At 43.1% G+C, this 17,946-nt stretch overlaps 1 protein-coding gene across 5 annotated transcripts in view; it reads right to left on the bottom strand.

Annotated features, from left to right (window-relative positions):
• map3k15 (mitogen-activated protein kinase kinase kinase 15) overlaps nucleotides 1–17,946 on the bottom strand; it is a 78,689-nt gene that overhangs the window by 1,222 nt on the left and 59,521 nt on the right. For 3 of the 5 annotated variants that reach the window (XM_042298868.1, XM_042298864.1, XM_042298866.1), the window contains 16 exons: nucleotides 17,905–17,946; nucleotides 17,602–17,735; nucleotides 16,915–17,042; nucleotides 16,537–16,667; nucleotides 12,920–13,025; nucleotides 11,590–11,747; nucleotides 11,222–11,405; nucleotides 10,579–10,587; nucleotides 7,865–8,042; nucleotides 7,222–7,339; nucleotides 7,042–7,098; nucleotides 6,734–6,919; nucleotides 3,590–3,695; nucleotides 3,251–3,497; nucleotides 2,789–2,901; nucleotides 2,591–2,697 (listed from right to left, as the gene is read on the bottom strand). The exon at nucleotides 17,905–17,946 is cut by the window's right edge and continues 46 nt beyond it. In XM_042298868.1, coding sequence (XP_042154802.1) covers nucleotides 2,591–2,697; nucleotides 2,789–2,901; nucleotides 3,251–3,497; nucleotides 3,590–3,695; nucleotides 6,734–6,919; nucleotides 7,042–7,098; nucleotides 7,222–7,339; nucleotides 7,865–8,042; nucleotides 10,579–10,587; nucleotides 11,222–11,405; nucleotides 11,590–11,747; nucleotides 12,920–13,025; nucleotides 16,537–16,667; nucleotides 16,915–17,042; nucleotides 17,602–17,735; nucleotides 17,905–17,946 — 2,004 coding nt within the window. The remainder of the gene's footprint in view (nucleotides 1–2,590; nucleotides 2,698–2,788; nucleotides 2,902–3,250; nucleotides 3,498–3,589; nucleotides 3,696–6,733; nucleotides 6,920–7,041; nucleotides 7,099–7,221; nucleotides 7,340–7,864; nucleotides 8,043–10,578; nucleotides 10,588–11,221; nucleotides 11,406–11,589; nucleotides 11,748–12,919; nucleotides 13,026–16,536; nucleotides 16,668–16,914; nucleotides 17,043–17,601; nucleotides 17,736–17,904) is intronic. The other 2 variants (XM_042298865.1, XM_042298867.1) reach the window with 1 other exon arrangement.

Genomic DNA, 17,946 nt, shown 5'->3' with positions numbered 1-17,946 from the left:
CTCTGAACTGTACTACAACTCAAATACATAATAATGTAATAAACTAAACAACCAATGGCAAACTCAACTCAATAACCAATAAAAACACGATCTACACATAAACACTGACACACGCAAGGATGAAATTGTGGTGTAAATATTGGGGGGGACAAACAATAGACGGGGGGGTCCTCCCCCAGAATTGGTTTTTATATACACTGCTCAAAAAAATAAAGGGAACACTTAAACAACACAATGTAACTCCAAGTCAATCACACTTCTGTGAAATCAAACTGTCCACTTAGGAGGCAACACTGATTGACAATCAATTTCACATGATGTTGTGTAAATGGTATAGACAACAGGCGGAAATTATAGGCAATTAGCAAGACACCCCCAATAAAGGAGTCAGAAACAGACTCCATGAGGGTGATATGAGGGCCCGACGTCCACAGGTGGGGGTTGTGCTTACAGCCCAACACCGTACAGGACGTTTGGCATTTGCCAGAGAACACCAAGATTGGCAAATTCGCCACTGGCGCCCTGTGCTCTTCACAGATGAAAGCAGGTTCACACTGAGCACGTGACAGACGTGACAGAGTCTGGAGACACCGTGGAGAACGTTCTGCTGCCTCCTCCAGCATGACCGGTTTGGCGGTGGGTCAGTCATGGTGTGGGGTGGCATTTCTTTGGGGGGCCGCACAGCCCTCCATGTGCTCGCCAGATGTAGCCTGACTGCCATTAGGTACCTAGATGAGATCCTCAGACCCCTTGTGAGACCATATGCTGGTGCGATTGGCCCTGGGTTCCTCCTAATGCATGACAATGCTAGACCTTATGTGGCTGGAGTGTGTCAGCAGTTCCTGCAAGAGGAAGGCATTGATGCTATGGACTGGCCCGCCCGTTCCCCAGACCTGAATCCAATTGAGCACATCTGGGACATCCTGTCTCGCTCCATTCACCAACGCCACGTTGCACCACAGACTGTCCAGGAGTTGGCGGATGCTTTAGTCCAGGTCTGGGAGGAGATCCCTCAGGAGACCATCCGCCACCTCATCAGGAGCATGCCCGGTGTTGTAGGGAGGTCATACAGGCACGTGGAGGCCACACACACTACTGAGCCTCATTTTGACTTGTTTTAAGGACATTACATCAAAGTTGGATCAGCCTGTAGTGTGGTTTTCCACTTTAATTTTGAGTGTCACTCCAAATCCAGTCCCCCAGGGGATGATAAATTTGATTTCCATTGATCATCTTTTGTGTGATTTTGTTGTCAGCACATTCAACTATGTAAAGAAAAAGTATTTAATAAGAATATTTCATTCATTCAGATCTAGGATGTGTTATTTTAGTGTTCCCTTTATTTTTTTGAGCAGTGTATATAAAATGCATTTCCTGCAATTCTACACAGTTTGACATGACTTATTATGCCTGTCTTTAAGGTTATTTTGAAGGGTATATGGAGGGGTATTTTGAAAACCAAGTATAAGTGCGAACAAGTAACTTGCATTTCAACACATTTTGCCATGGGGCAGATTTTTTTGTTGTTGCACTTTTATAATGCTATTCTAAACATTTTGTCATGAGAAAATGTTGCAGTTTTAAAGCACATTTCCTGCAATTCTATACATTTTGTCATGGGGTAGAGATAAATATGCTCATCTCATGCTATTCTTCACATTCACCATGAGGATGAGAGAACATTTTGCTGTTTTAAAGCCAATTTCCGAATACTCTACAAATTTTGCCATAAAGCTGAGAGAAACTGTTGCAGTTTTAAATGAACTGTCCATCAAAAAATGTATATTCTGTTAACTCATACCCAAATAAAGTTGTTGGCTCATTCTATACTGGTATTTGTGGCCAATGCATAAATTGGTGGAAAAAAAAACTTTAAAAACCCCACCTCAAACTTATGTCTCAAACAGACCATTTAAAAAAATGATTGCTATTTCCTCATAGAGGAGCTGGCCAATCAGCGGTCTACTCGCATGAATATTTTTATTGACCGGTATACGCCAACGCCATTCTGTTGTTGGGGTACGCCCACACCAATCCAACACAGAAAATATGCTTTTAATTACATACTTAATTACCATTTTTGGAAGAATATCTATTGTAATTAGTTATAGGTCATATTTTATAGAAATCTGTAAACACTGGACAGTTACTTTAAAGGTTTACTTTGTGCAGAAATGCAAAAATAACATATTTAAACTGTATAACTGATCAATACACCACCATACCAGGTAATTTAATGCTATTGAAGACACTTGGCTACAGAAGTGACATTTCTTACCGATCTCTACAGCTTCCATCTGAAAAAAATATCCTGTGAAATGACATCAATAGCTTATCTAACGAATAAACTACATCTTTTGCGGCACACATTGCCAGAATGACACATTGTGCCCAAAGTCGACCGTTAAAGGCTAATTTCCTCAAATTCTACACATTTTCCCATCGCTTATGACGTGTTCATATGCTATCTGGAGGGCCACCAACCTATTGATTTATTTTAAAGAAATTATTGTGGGGGACATGTCCCCCCATCCCCCGTGGCAATTTCAACACTGGATCCACAACACAAACACAATGTAGATGGATCAACCTTGTCTATGGTGTCTGCATCCGCACTCTGGTCTTTCAGCCAATCAGTGAGCTGCTTATCAGGCTCGTGGTCAACTGGGACTTGGAAGATAGAGGGAGGAGGAACGTCTGAAAAAGAAAAAGAGAGATGGAGAGAGAGATGGGGAGAGACAAGTTACCAGGGATACTAGTGTGTGTGTGTGTGTGTTTGTGTGTGTACCTGGGGGTCTGTATCTGACCCTGACCAGCTCTAGGTCATGTTGTCTTTGCTGTAGTGTTGTCTTCAGGACCTGCTGGTACTCTCTCTCCCTGTGCAGCAGTTCCTCCAACAACCTGCAGGGGGCAGAACAGGACAGCCATTCCACATATTTCTTCTATTCCATTACTTGGGCTCGAGGCGCTACAAGGCCACTTCATTCATAATTCGCTATTCATCAAACCCTCTTATCTTGAAGCACTTAGGCTCATTCATTTTAAGTAGGACAGACAACCCTTGATCAACATGAAATAGAAACCTCAGCCTCTCTTCATTGGTACGTGTGTATGTGTATACACTATACAGTATTTATCTGTGTGTGTGTGTGTGCGTATATCATAATACAGTATTTATGTGTGTGTGTGATACAACGGATTATGTTTGGATTCCAGGTGAGAACGCACACACACACAAACACACACACACCGGTTGGTCTCCTGTTTGAGCCGGCCCAACTGGGCTCCGAGAGGCTGTGAGCGCGGAGGCGGAGGCGGGGAGGAGAGGGTGGAGCTGAGCGTGCTGACTGCTGAGGTCACCACGGGTTCGGGGGTCACAGCAGGGTCGTCTGGAGGCGTGACCAATACAGGGCCAAACTCTGCCTCCTCCTCCTCTTCCTCCTCCTCCTTATCTGGTCCCTCGCTCTCCGAGGCCGGGCCGAAGTGGGTCTGGAGCTCTACAGGGAGAGTTAAAGGTCAGGGGTGAAGGGTTAGGTTGCTACAATTCAGCAAGCTTTTTTTATTGAGCGCTTTAGCAGTGACCACACACCTGGTATGAGGATGGTGACTGCAGCCTGTACTGCTCGTCTGATGATGTTGTCCATAGCAAACATCCAGTGAGGTTTAATATGATGGTTCCTCAGGACCTTGTTCACCTTGAACACACACACACACACACACACACACACACACACACACACACACACACACACACGATGAGCTCCAAAAGTATTGGGACAGTGACACATTGTTGTTGTCTTGGCTCTGTACTCAAGCACATTGAATTTGGTTATGGGGTTAAAGTGCAGACTGTCAGCATTCATTTGAAGCTATTTTCTATTATACCACTTTTTGTACATAGACCCCCCATATTAGGGGACCAAAAGTATTGGGAAAGCATACAGACCTGCTTTAACTCAGCAACATTTGTGGGTTTTCAAGCATGAACTGCTCGTTTCAAGTCCTGTCACAACATCTCAATTGGGATTAGGTCTGGACATTGACTAGGCTATTCCAAAACTTCACATTTGTTGCTTTTTAACCATTTTCATGTAGACTTGTGTTGGATCATTGTCTTGCATCAGCTCACAGACGGATGGCCTGCCATTCTCCTGTAGAATTATCTGATACAGAGCAGTATTCATGGTTCCTTCTATTAAGGCAAGTCATCCAGATCCTGAGGCAGCAAAGCATCCCCAAACCATCACACAACCACCACCATGACCGTTGGTATAAGGTTTTTACTGTGGAATGCACTGTTTGGTTTTCACCAGACATAATGGGACCCATCTCATCCAAGAAGTTGACTCAAGTTTGCCAAAAAAGAACCAGGAAGCACCTGGATGATCATCAAGACTCTTGGAAGAATGTTTTTTGGACAGATGAGTAAAAAGTGTAACTCTTTGGACGACATGGGCCCCATTCTGCCTGGCGAAAACCAAACACTGCATTCCACAGTAGGAACTGTCAAGTATGGTGGTGGTAGTGTAAAAGGGCAGTTCATGCTTGAAAAGCCACAAATGTCGCAGAGTTAAAGCGAAGAGTGGGCCGAAATTCCTCCACAGCGATGTGAAACACTGAGCAACAACTACAGAAAACATTTGGTTGCAGTCATTGCAGCTAAATGTGGCACAACCCATTATTGAGTAACGGGGCAATTACTGTTTCACACAGAGGAATAGGGTGTTACATTTTTTTATTAAATAAATAGAATAAATATATTTTTGTTGTTGTTATTTGTAAACTCAGATTCCCTTTATCTAATATTAGGTTTTGGGTGAAGATCTGATGACGTTCAGTATGAAAAAGATCTAATTTAAAGAAAATCAGAAAGGGGGCAAATACTTTTTCACAGCACTGTATACGTGTATTAAAGTGATTACAAGCTTGGGGCTCCACAAACTTGTTGGATGCATTTGCTGTTTTTGTTTGGTTGTTTCAGATTATTTTGTGCCCCAAATAAATTAATGGTAAATAATGTATTGTGTCATTTTGGAGTAACTTTTATTGTAAATAAGAATATAATATGTTTCTAAACACTTCTACATTAATCTGGATGTGACCATCATTCAGAGTAGTCCTGCGTGCAGGGCCTTTGGAAAGTATTCAGACTATTTGACTTTTTCCACATTTTGTTACTTTACAGACTTATTCTAAAATTGATTAAATATATATTTTTTCTCATCAATCTATCTATACACAATACCCCATAATGACAAAGCAAAAAACGATTTTTAGAAATGTTTGCAAACGTATTAAAAATAAAAGTAAAGTATTCAGACCCTTTACTATGAGATTCGAAATTGAGCTCAGGTGCATCCTGTTTCCATTGATCATCCTCGAGATGTTTCTACAACTTTATTGGAGTCCATCTGTGTTCAATTTACTTGATTGGACATGATTTGGAAAGGCACACATCTGTCTATATAAGGTTCCACAGTTGACAGTGCATGTCTGAGCAAAAACCAAGCCATGAGGTCGAAGGAATTGTCCATAGAGCTCCAAGACAGGATTGTGTCGAGGCACAGATCTGAGGAAGGGTACCAAAACATTTCTGCAGAATTGAAGGTCCCCAAATCACAGTGGCCTCCATCATTCTTAAATGGAAGAAGTTTGGAACCACCAAGACTCTTCCTAGAGCTGGCAAACTTGCCAAACTGAGCAATTGGGGGAGAAGGGCCTTGGTCAGGGAGGTGACCAAGAACCCGATGGTCACTCTGACAGAGCTCTAGCGTTCCTCTGGGGAGATGGGAGAACCTTCCTGAAGGACAACCATCTCTACAGCACTCCTCCAATCAGGCCTTTATGGTAGAGTAGCCAGACGGAAGCCACTTTTCAGTAAAAGGCACATGACAGCCTGCTTGGAGTTTGACAAAAAGCACCTAAAGGACTCTCAGGCCATGAGAAAAAACAAGATCTGTTCTGAAGAAACCAAGATGGAACTATTTGGCCTGAATGCCAAGTGTCACGTCTAGAGGAAACCTGGCACCATCCCTACGGTGAAGCATGGGGGCAGCATCATGCTGTGGGGATGTTTTTCAGCAGCAGGGACTGGGAGACTAGTCAGGATCGAGGGAAAAAAGAACAGAGCAAAGTACAGAGAGATCCTTGATAAAAAAACCTGCTCCAGAGTGCTCAGGACCTCAGTCTGAGGCAAAGGTTCACCTTCCAACAGGACAACAACCCGAAGTACACAGCCAAGTCAACGCAGGAGTGGCTTCGGGGACAATCTTCTGAATGTCCTTGAGTGGCCCAGCCAGAGCCCGGACTTTAACCCGATCGAACATCTCTAGAGAGATCTGAAAATAGCTGTGCAGCAACGCTCCCCATCCAACCTGACAGAGCTTGAAGGTATCTGCAGAGAAGAATAGGAGAAACTCCCCAAAAACAGGTGTGCTAAGCTTGTAGCATCATACCCAAGAAGACTCGAGGCTGTAATCATTGACAAAGGTGCTATAACAAAGTACTGAGTAAAGGGTCGGAAAACTTATGTAAATGTTATACTTAATTATTTTTTTCAAGAAAAAACTGTTTGCTTTGTCATTATGGGGTATTGTGTGTAGATTGATGAGGGGGAACAACAATTTAATCCATTTTAGAACAAGGCTGTAACGTAACAAAATGTGGAAAAAGTCAAGGGATCTGAATACTTTCCGAATGAACTGTATTTGTGCACGCTTGTGTGTGTTCTCACTGAATCCTGGAAGCCAAAAAGAACCAGTTGTATCTGGTTGATGGATGTGGAGTCGAAGTCTAGGTCCAGTTTGAGTTTGGAGATGGTTGTTGCCATGACGCGTCGCTCCGGGGAGTGGATGAAATCTCTCAGGATACAGATGATCTGTTTAATGTGGTCCACAGAGAGCTGCAGCTCCTCACTGCCCTACAAACACACACACAGAGGGAGAAAGAAGTAGATGATTGTGGCAATATCTGGTTGCTCTTTCTTTAATCAATTCACAATTTTATTTATTTTCTCTCTCTCACATATAAACACGCACACACCTGTATGTGGTTCTCCAGGAGGTTGGAGATGACTTTGTCCTGGTCCTCGTTCAGGACCTTGTAGAGTAGAGAGATGTTAATGAATCAACCCTCTTTGAATATTTTATTACACACACACACACACACACACACACACACACACACACACACACACACACACACACACACACACACACACACCTTGTAGAGGATGGCTCTCCTCTCGCTGTCCTTCTTCAGCAGGAAGAGCCCCCCATCTCTGTCTTCTAGAGACGCAGGAGAGCTACGGTCCTCTGACACTGACCCCTCATCCGGTACACTGACCAATACAATGACATTCATATAGAATAATGACACCCTATTCTACTGTTGGAAAACGTGTGTGTGTGTTGGTATTTGTCACATCTTTGTAAGCAACACATGTAGACTAACAGCGCAGAGTTTTAAAAAATGATAATAATAATAACAGAAGTAATGATAACTTGGCTATTTACAGTGTGCAGGGGTATGAGGTAATTGTGTGTGTGTGTTGGTGTGTGTGTAACCCCAGTGTGACTTCAGTTGTGTTTACACATACAAAGGTTTCCTGGCTGCATGGCACACTGAGTGTGTGTGTTCTGGAGGTTGTAAAAGTCACCACAAGGCATTAGACGGATGCTGTAAAAGGCATTAGAGCAGGATCAGCTATGACCACCTGGCACACGCACACACACACACACACACACACACACACACACACACACACACACACACACACACACACACACACACACACACACACACACACACACACACACACACACACACACACACACACACACTTCAGGTGTAGAGGTGTGTGTACCTTAGGTAGTTGTTGCTAGGTGGTTTGAGCAGGTTCTCTGACCCTGATCGTTTGTTCTTCTGAAAGAAGACATCCTGTTTGGAGTCGCAGTCTGGACTCACTGAGCCGGGTTCGCTGCTGCTGCTCCCGGTGGCCTCACACTGTAACTGCACCGGCAGCGAAACACTGCGGATGTAGTCTGGCCAACACATACACACACGCACACAAACACACAGACACACACACAGTGTAAGAGAACCCCCTTAATCAAGAGAACTGGTTAGCTAGCGTTTTTAGTTAACTAGCTAGCTTTAGCTATCTAGCCATACTGCTTCTGGGCATATTCCCATGGCAACTGTTGCGATAGAGATATGTTTCAGACCTCTTGGCAATGATAAGGACATACTAGCAGGGATTTTCAAGTCTTTCCGAGCCGACACATTTTTGCACCATACCAACACTATCACACCGGGTTTAACTACTCAGGTGTGATATTGTTGGGCCGGAACAAAAATGTGCAGACAGGACTCGGCTTTAGCAGAAACAGATAGATAGCAACATGATCACAGACACTCACAGATACATGTAGACACGACCACAGACAGACATAGTCACACATGCTATACACGCACACACACACACACACACACACACACACACACACACACACACTGAACAAAAATATCAAATGCAACAATTTCAAAGATTTTACTGAGTTACAGTTGGGTCAATTGGAATAAATTCATTAGGCCCTAATCTATAGATTAGATTTCACATGACTGAGAACACAGATATGCATCTGTTGGTGGGGCGTGGATCAGAAAACCAGTCAGTATTTGGTGTAACCACCATTTGCCTCATGCAGCGCGACACATTTAAACTGATGATGACCTGAGGCCCAAATGTTTGTGTTTTGTTTCACCTTTCACTTATGCGCTTTCTTGTACAATGTTTCAATAAACATCTTAATTTTGCATTCAAGCCTCAGTTTAGGGTCTATTCATTTTTTCAACAGTGTGCAGGCCTTGGATGAACTGGGATATTTTCAGCTTCCAGGAATTGTGTACAGATCCTTGCGACATGGGGCTGTGCATTATCATGCTGAAACATGAGGTGATGGCGGTGGATGAATGGCACGACAATGGGCCTCAGGACCTTGCCACGGTATCTCTGTGCATTCAAATTGACATTGATAAAATGCAATTGTGTTCGTTGTCCATAGCTTATGCTTGCCCATACCAAAACTCCACCGCCACCATGGGACACTCTGTTCACAACATTGACATCAGCAAACCGCTCGCCCACACAACGCTATACACCGCTGTCTGACATCTGCCCCGTACAGTTGAAACTCTTATGAAAGAGAAACTAATATTAAATTATCTGGTAACAGCTCTGTCAATTACACGCTCCTTCAAACCTTGAGACATCTGTGGCATTGTGTTGTGTGACAAAATTGCCTTTTATTGTCCCCAGCACCAGGTTCACCTGCGTAAGGATCATGGTGTTTAAAACCTCTTTGGGCTAGGGGGCAGTAATTTCACATCCAGATGAAAAGCGTGCCCAGAGTAAACTGCCTGTTACTCAGGCCCAGAAGCTAGGATATGCATATAATTGGTAGATTTGGATAGAAAACACATTTGGATAGAAACACAAGTTTCTAAAACTGTTAAAATAATGTCTGTGAGTATAACAGAACTGAAATGGCAGGCGAAACCCTGAGGACAAACCACACTCCCTCATCCTACCACTGTATTCAATGGCTGTCACTTTTATTACAAGGCTAAATCCTCCCGATTGTAGTTCCTAGGGCTTCCACTAGATGTCAACAGTCTTTAGAAAGAGTTACAGGCTGGTTTTTGCAAAAATTAGGTAGAAGTTGTAGTTTTTCTAAGTGGCTCCCATTTGGGCTGTAGTGTTTCCATGCGCATGGATGAGAGCGCGTTCTTTTTGTTTATCTCCGGTAAAGACAATAACGATTCTCCGTCTTAAATTGTATCGTTTATTTACGTATTAGGGTACCTAAGGTTTGATTATAAACGTTGTTTGACTTGTTTGGATAAGTTTATTAGTAACATTGGGGATTCATTTTGTATGCATTTTGATGGAGGGAAACTGGTGGATTATTGACTGAAGTGCGCCAGCTAAACAGAGTTTTTATGGATATAAAAAAGGACTTTATCAAACAAAAGGACCATTTGTAATGTAACTGGGACCTTTTGGAGTGCCAACAGAAGAAGATCTTCAAAGGTAAGGCATGTATTATATCGCTATTTCTGACTTTCGTGTAGCAAGTGCCTGGTTGAAAAATGATTTGTCATGCATTTGTATGCGGGGCGCTGTCCTCAGATAATCGCATGGTGAGCTTTCACCGTAAAGCCTTTTTGAAATCGGACTCAGCGGCTGGATTAACAAGAAGTTAAGCTTTATTTTGATGTATTACACATATATTTTAATGAAAGTTAAATATTTATAATACTGTCATTTGAATTTGGCGCTCTGCAATTTCATAGGATGCTGACGAGGTGTGCCGCCGTAACAGGTTTCAGATTCTTGATATGCCACACCTGTCAGGTGGATGGATTATCTTGGCAAAGGAAAAATGCTCACTGACAGGGATGTAAACAAATTTGTGCATTTTTCTTTTATTTCATCTCATGAAACATGGGACCAACACTTTACATGTTGCGTTTCTATTTCTGTACAAACAACAAAAATGTTAACTGGGAACAAACCTTGCCACACTGGCATAAAGATCCCAGGAGTAGACAGGAGAGAAAGAGACCGTTAACAGGAGAGAAAGAGACCGTTAACACAACCTCAATTACATTATCATGTCTGCCAGTTTGTGTGTGTGTGTACACAGTATGTCTGTGTGTGTGTGTGTACACAGTATGTCTGTGTGTGTGTGTACACAGTATGTCTGTGTGTGTGTGTACACAGTATGTCTGTGTGTGTGTGTGTACACAGTATGTCTGTGTGTGTGTGTGTACACACAGTATGTCTGTGTGTGTGTGTGTACACAGTATGTCTGTGTGTGTGTGTATGTCACACAGTATGTCTGTGTGTGTGTGTACACAGTATGTCTGTGTGTGTGTGTACACAGTATGTCTGTGTGTGTGTGTACACAGTATGTCTGTGTGTGTTGTGATTTGTATGAGCTGCAGCATTTCAGTGACGTCATGGAAACAATCTGAGTGGATTAAACGGTTAAATCACCCATTAATTTATTAGCACACTCGCACACTCACTCACACACTCACACACACACTCACACTCACACTCACACACACACACACACACACACACACACACACACACACACACACACACACACACACACACACACACACACACACAAATGCTGAACAGCCCTACCTGATGGCTTGAAGGCGATCTTGCTCTTCTTTCCCTTGACATTGTGTCGTACGAAGATATCTTTGAGCAGGTCTGAGGCGGTAGCCCTCTTATTAGGGTCAGGCTCAAAACAACGCAGGATAAACGACTTGGCCTCCAACGACAACGACTCTGGGATCTCTGGGTGGATCTTAAACATCCCCACCTACACACGCACGCACACAAACACTGAGCTGGATGTAAAGTGTAACAGGTGGTCTGATGAATCACGTTCACTTGATGCCTTCACTTCAGGCTTTAGCTGAGCTGGCTAACAAAGTCTTATTACATGCAGGAGACACAGGTTTGAACCAGTCACATAGTCTTGGAGCACATCAAACCAAACACACCTTAAACATAGCAGCCTGAGGCTCTCCCAGCTCGTGGAAGGGGGGTTTCCCAGTAGCCATCTCTATGATGGTGCAGCCCAGAGACCAGATGTCAGCTGGAGCTCCGTAACCCCGAGGACCCTTGTCTATGATCTCTGGAGCCATGTACTGCAGGGTGCCTAGATAGGACACAACACACACACATTCATAACAACATTCCATGTTGATAAGAAATTAATGTGAAGGGAGAGAGAGGGAGAGAGGTGTTGGTCAGAGAGGGAGAGAGAGAAAGAGGGAGAGAGGTGTTGGTCAGAAAGGGAGAGAGAGAAAGAGGGAGAGAGAGAAAGAAAGAGGGAGAGAGGTGTTGGTCAGAAAGGGAGAGACAGGAAGAGAGGAGAGAGGTGTTGGTCAGAAAGGGAGAGAGAGAAAGAGGGAGAGAGAGAAAGAGGGAGAGAGAGAAAGAAAGAGGGAGAGGTGTTGGTCAGAAAGGGAGAGAGAGAAAGAGGGAGAGAGAGAAAGAAAGAGGGAGAGAAAGAAAGAGGGAGAGAGGTGTTGGTCAGAAAGGGAGAGAGAGAAAGAGGGAGAGAGGTGTTGGTCAGAAAGGGAGAGAGAGAAAGAGGGAGGGAGAGAAAGAGGGAGAGAGAGAAAGAAAGAGGGAGAGAAAGAAAGAGGGAGAGAGGTGTTGGTCAGAAAGGGAGAGAGAGAAAGAGGGAGAGAGGTGTTGGTCAGAGAGGGAGAGAGAGAAAGAGGGAGAGAGAGAAAGAGGGAGAGGTGTTGGTCAGAGAGGGAGAGAGAGTGGAAAGTAAAGGACAATAATTAGGGATAGATGACGAGAGAGTAATGAAAGAGAAACACACTCGCAGTCCTTAATCCCCTCTGGCTAATTAACTAACAATTCTCTCTCTCTCTGTGTGTGTGTGTGTGTGTCTAGGACAGATCATCTGTCTCCTGAGAGATTTCATCCACTCCCTGGAGCGACGCATCATGGCAACAACCAAACTAAAACTTGGATGTGTGTGTGTTGTTTGTGCGTGGGCGCATGCATGTGAGATTGAGCGAGTGAGGAGCAGCCAGCTGTCAATGTGTGTATGAGTGTGTTTCTATAGAGGCTGAAAGTGGCTCTTGACATTTCGAGGGTCATTTGACATTTTGAGATCCAGGCAAGACTAGACAGCCGCGGACTGAACGTTGGATGTTGGATACTTTCAAGTTACTATTACTGATAACTTTTATGATATTTGGAGATTAAAAAGAAACAGTTTATTTGTAAGATATATAAAACAACAGTTGAGAAAATATACCAGGTTGCAGAGGAGTTGCCACAGAAAACAATATTGTGTGTGTGTCATACCAGTGAAGGTCTCGGTGCAGGGGTTGACCCCCGCAAGCCTTTTAGACGTCCCAAAGTCTGATATCTTCAGAACTCCACTGTAGGTATTAACTAATACATTATCCCCCTGAGAGAGACAGTGAGAGAAAGAGACAGCAAGAGAGAGAAAGAGAGAGAGAGGCAGGGAGAGAGAGAAAGAGAGAGAGCGAGAGATATGTGCAATCATGAGGCATCAAAGCCAAAGGAACTGAATAATATTTAGAAATGCTATAGATGGAAGGAAAGTAGTGTGGAAATCTACCAAAAACCTATTAGGTAAATGTAATCCCTTCTAGACAATCTCCTGGACAAAATGTTTCACTGTAATAGTGAAAACCTAAACAGTATATTTGACCTCTCAGCTTCCCAATCAAATCTAAAAATGTCAAGCAGACAACCTAAGAAAATTAACAACAATGACAAATGGTTTGATGAAGAATGCAAAAACCTAAAAAGACATTGCGAAACCTATCCAACCAAAAACATAGAGACACAGAAAACCTGGGCCTATGCCTTCACTATGATTAATCACTAAAACAATACAGAAATACACTACGGAAAAAGAAGGAACAGCACGTCAGAAATCAGCTCAATGTAATTGAAGAATTCATAGAATCTAACCACTTCTGGGAAAATTGGAAAACTCTAAACAAACAACAACACGAAGAGTTATCCATCCAAAATGGAGATGTATGGATAAACCACTTCTCCAATCTTTTTGGCTCTGTAACAAAGAACAAACAGCAATAACATATACGTGATCAAATATAAATCTTAGAATCAAATATTAAAGACTACCAGAACCCACTGGATTCTCCAATTACATTGAATGAACTACAGGACAAACCCTTCAACCCCAAAAGGCCTGTGGGGTTGATGGTATCCTAAATTAAATTGTAAAATATACAGACCACAAATTCCAATTGGTTATACTTAAACTCTTTAATATCCTCCTCAGCTCTGGCATATTCCCCAATATTTAGAACCAAGATTGATCACCCCAATAACTACCATGGCATATGCGTCAACAGCAAACTTAGGAAAATCCTCTGCGTTATCATTAACAGCAGACTCGTACATTTCCTCAGCGAAAGCAATGTGCTGAGCAAATGTCAAATTGTCTTTTTATCAAATTACCGTACGACAGACCACGTATTCACCCTGCAACCCCTAATTGACAAACAAACAAACCGAAACAAAGGTAAAGTGTTCTCATGCTTTGTTGATTTCAAAAAAGCTTTTGACACAATTTGGCATGAGGGTCTGCTATACAAACTGATGGAAAGTGGTGTTGGGGAAAAACATACAACATTATAAAATCAATGTACACAAACAACAAGTGCGCGGTTAAAATGGACAAAAAAGCACACACATTTCTTTCCACAGGGCCGGGGTTGAGTCAGGGATGCAGCTTAATTTAAGCTCCACCCTCTTCAACATAAATATCAACGAATTGGCGAGGGCACTAGAACAGTCTGCAGCAGCCGGCCTCACCCTACTACAATCTGAAGTCACATCTCTACTGTTTGCTGATGATCTGGTGCTTCTGTCCCCAACCAAGTAGGGCCTACAGCAGCACCTAGATCTTCTGCACAGATTCTGTCAGACCTTGGCCCTGACAGTAAATCGCAGTAAGACAAAAATAATGGTGTTCCAAAAAAGTTCCACGAATACAAATTCCATCTAGACACCGCTGCCCTAGAGCACACAAAAAACGATACATACCTCAGCCTAAACATCAGCACCACAGGTAACTTCCACAAAGCTGTGAACGATCTGAGAGACAAGGCAAGAAGGGCCTTCTATGCCATCAAAAGGAACATCAAATTTGACATAAAAATGGCAAAAAATACTTGAAATCAGTCATAGAACCCATTGCCCTTCATGGTTGTGAGGTCTGGTGTCCGCTCACCAACCAATAATTCACAAAATGGGACAAACACCAAATTGAGACTCTGCATGTAGAATTCTGCTAAAATATCCTCTGTGTACAATGTAAAACACCAAATAATGCATGCAGAGCAGAATTAGGCCGATAGACGCTAATTATCAAAATTCAGAAAAGAGACGTTGAATTCTACAACCACCTAAAAGGAAGCGATTCCCAAACCTTCCATAACAAAGCCATCACCTACAGTGTAATGAAGCTGGAGAAGAGTCCCCTAAGCAAGTTGGTCCTGGGGTTCTGTTCACAAACACAAACTGACCCCACAGAGCCCCACAATTAGACCCAACCAAAACATGAGAAAACAAAATAGATAATTACTTGACACATTGGAAAGAAGTCATAAAAAAACAGAGCCAACTAGAATGCTATTTGGCCTTAAACAGAGAGTACACAGTGGCAGAATACCTGACCACTGTGACTGACCCAAACTTAAGGAAAGCTTTGACTATGTACAGACTCAGTGAGCTTAGCCTTGGTATTGAGAAAGGTCGCCGTAGGCAGACATGGCTCTCAAGAGAAGACAGGCAATGTACACACTGTCCACAAAATGAGGTTTAAACTGAACTGTACTTCCTAACCTCCTGCCAAATACATGACCATATTAGAGACACGTACTGTATTTTCCTCAGATTACACAGACCCACAAAGAATTTGAAAACAAATCCAACTTTGATTAACTCCCATATCTACTGGGTGAAATACCACAGAGTGCAATCACAGCAGAAAGATTTGTGACCTGTTGCCACAAGAAAAAAGCAACCAGTGAAGAACAAACACCATTGTAAATACAACCTATAATTATGTTTATTTATTTTCCCTTTTGTACTTGAACTATTTGCACATCATTATGACATTTGAAATGTCTTTATTCTTTCGGAACTATTATGAGTGTAATATTTTATAGTTTATTTCTTTTTTTAATGATCTATTTCACTTGCTTTGGCAATGTAAACATATGTTACAGGCGGAATACACCGCTCATGTCAAAAAATAAATGTAGAAATCTATATTAGTAAATTACTGCACACATACTGCTTGCGCGCACCAACGAGCGTCTGCATTGCCAAGGGCTAAAATAGAAGTCAGTTCTATTTGTGACGCAGATCACGCTGCATGTCCTGCCTCCCCCATCTCCTCATTGGTTTATAGAAGCAGATACCCAGGTGCCATCTCCTCATTGGTTATACCCACATGGGTGACTGAAAGACGAATGAGGTCAGTGGCGGTAATGCACCTAATTTATGAAAGTTGCCAATCGCAATATAAAGTCAAGAGAAGAAAATGCCTGGAAGGCAGAGAGATGACTATAAACGATTTGGTTGACCGTTTTATGTGTGGATTAATTGGCGGAGTAGAGGACCTTGTGCATTTCAGGTAAATAACAACTGAATGTTTATATCCCAGGTCAAATTAGCTAGCAATAGCAAGCTAGCTAAATAGGACAAATTAGCTAGCAAGTACAAGCTATCTAGCTAAATTGCCATAAATGTTTAATGCTTTTCGACATGTCCCCAAATTAATATAATTGGTTCAGAGTTTGTTTTGATATTTTAACCTGAGTGTCGTGATTGCGTTTGGTGTGGGGGGGACAAAATACATTTATGCACGATGGCGCACGCGCGCAGCCGGTTTGGGTTCCATGTAAGGTTACCTTGATGTCACGGTGTACTATCTGGTTCTCGTGGAGATAGCGGAGTCCCTCCAGGATCTGTCGTGTGTAGAAGATGATGGTTGCCTCCTTCAACGGACCCCACTTTGACCGCAGCAACGCTGACAGGCTGCCTGTTATACACACACACATAGAGAGCAGCATCTCATAAAAACTGCCTGCAGAGAGAGAGAGAGAGAGAGAGAGAGAGAGAGAGAGAGAGAGAGAGAGAGAGAGAGAGAGAGAGAGAGAGAGAGAGAGAGAGAGAGAGAGAGAGAGAGAGAGAGAGAGAGAGAGAGAGAGAGAGAGAGAGAGAGAGAGAGAGAGAGAGAGAGAGAGAGAGAGAGAGAGAGGCAGGCAGGCAGGCAGGCAGGCAGGCACCTCCAGGGACTTGCTCCATGAAGATCTTGATGTATCCGTCCTCTGAGACTGAGCCCAGGTACTGAACAATGTTCCTGTGCTTCAGGTACTTATGCAGCGCTATCTCCTCATGAAGGGGTTGGGAGTACCTAACACACACAGAGAAGAGGGTTACGTACATGTGCACACAAACACAGACGCACGCATACACACTAACTAGCTCTCACAGTCTCACGTCAGAATTAAAACTTCATCCATGTTTCTCAAACATCAAATTTGGAAGTTGTTGCAAATGTCAAATTACAAAGTGTTTAAGGTTAAGTTTAGTATTTAAGGTTAGGGTTAATTTGAGGCATTATTTCTGAAATCTTAAGGTTATCTTAAGGTTATCTTAAGGTTTGGGATAGCCTTGAAACAAACATTTCAAAAACAACTTTCTAGCACTGGATTCAAACTTACAACCTTTGTAGTCAGAGGCAGATGCTTCCACCCATCTCCTATCCCCGTCCACAACACCCTAGCAAAACCCAAACCAACTTGAAGGTAACAGTGCTAGCGGTTGCCTCTAGTGTCCGGTTTCTACGTCATCTCCCGACGTCCTCAGACATGGATGGACGTTGAATACTGACTTATCACGATGACCTGGCTGAACACACCCACTGACCTGGCTGAACACACCCACTGACCTGGCTGAACACACCCACTGACCTGCTGTCTCTCTCTGGTATCTCTTTAATGGCGATGCGGACCTGGTTGCTCATGTCTCTCCCAGCGTACACCACTCCATAGGTCCCCCGGCCCAGCACCACACGGTCCGCCTTCTCGTTAATGTCATACTCGTACTGCAACACACGCGCGAGCAAAAACACATACAAAAACACACACACACCTATTCATATGCACTCACTCGTACTGAACCATAGAGTGAGAGGTAAGCACAGATCATTGTGGAACACATATTCCACACACACACACCCACTCACATAAATGCCAAATATAACAAACACTGACCTCCAGTGTGTCTCCGTCTCCATCTCCCTCCAGCTCCACTGC

Source organism: Oncorhynchus tshawytscha, linkage group LG16, assembly GCF_018296145.1.
Source record: "Oncorhynchus tshawytscha isolate Ot180627B linkage group LG16, Otsh_v2.0, whole genome shotgun sequence".
Lineage (NCBI taxonomy): Eukaryota > Metazoa > Chordata > Actinopteri > Salmoniformes > Salmonidae > Oncorhynchus > Oncorhynchus tshawytscha.
Note: the sequence above shows the minus strand (reverse complement) of the source record. Positions and strands in the feature narration are given on the sequence as shown.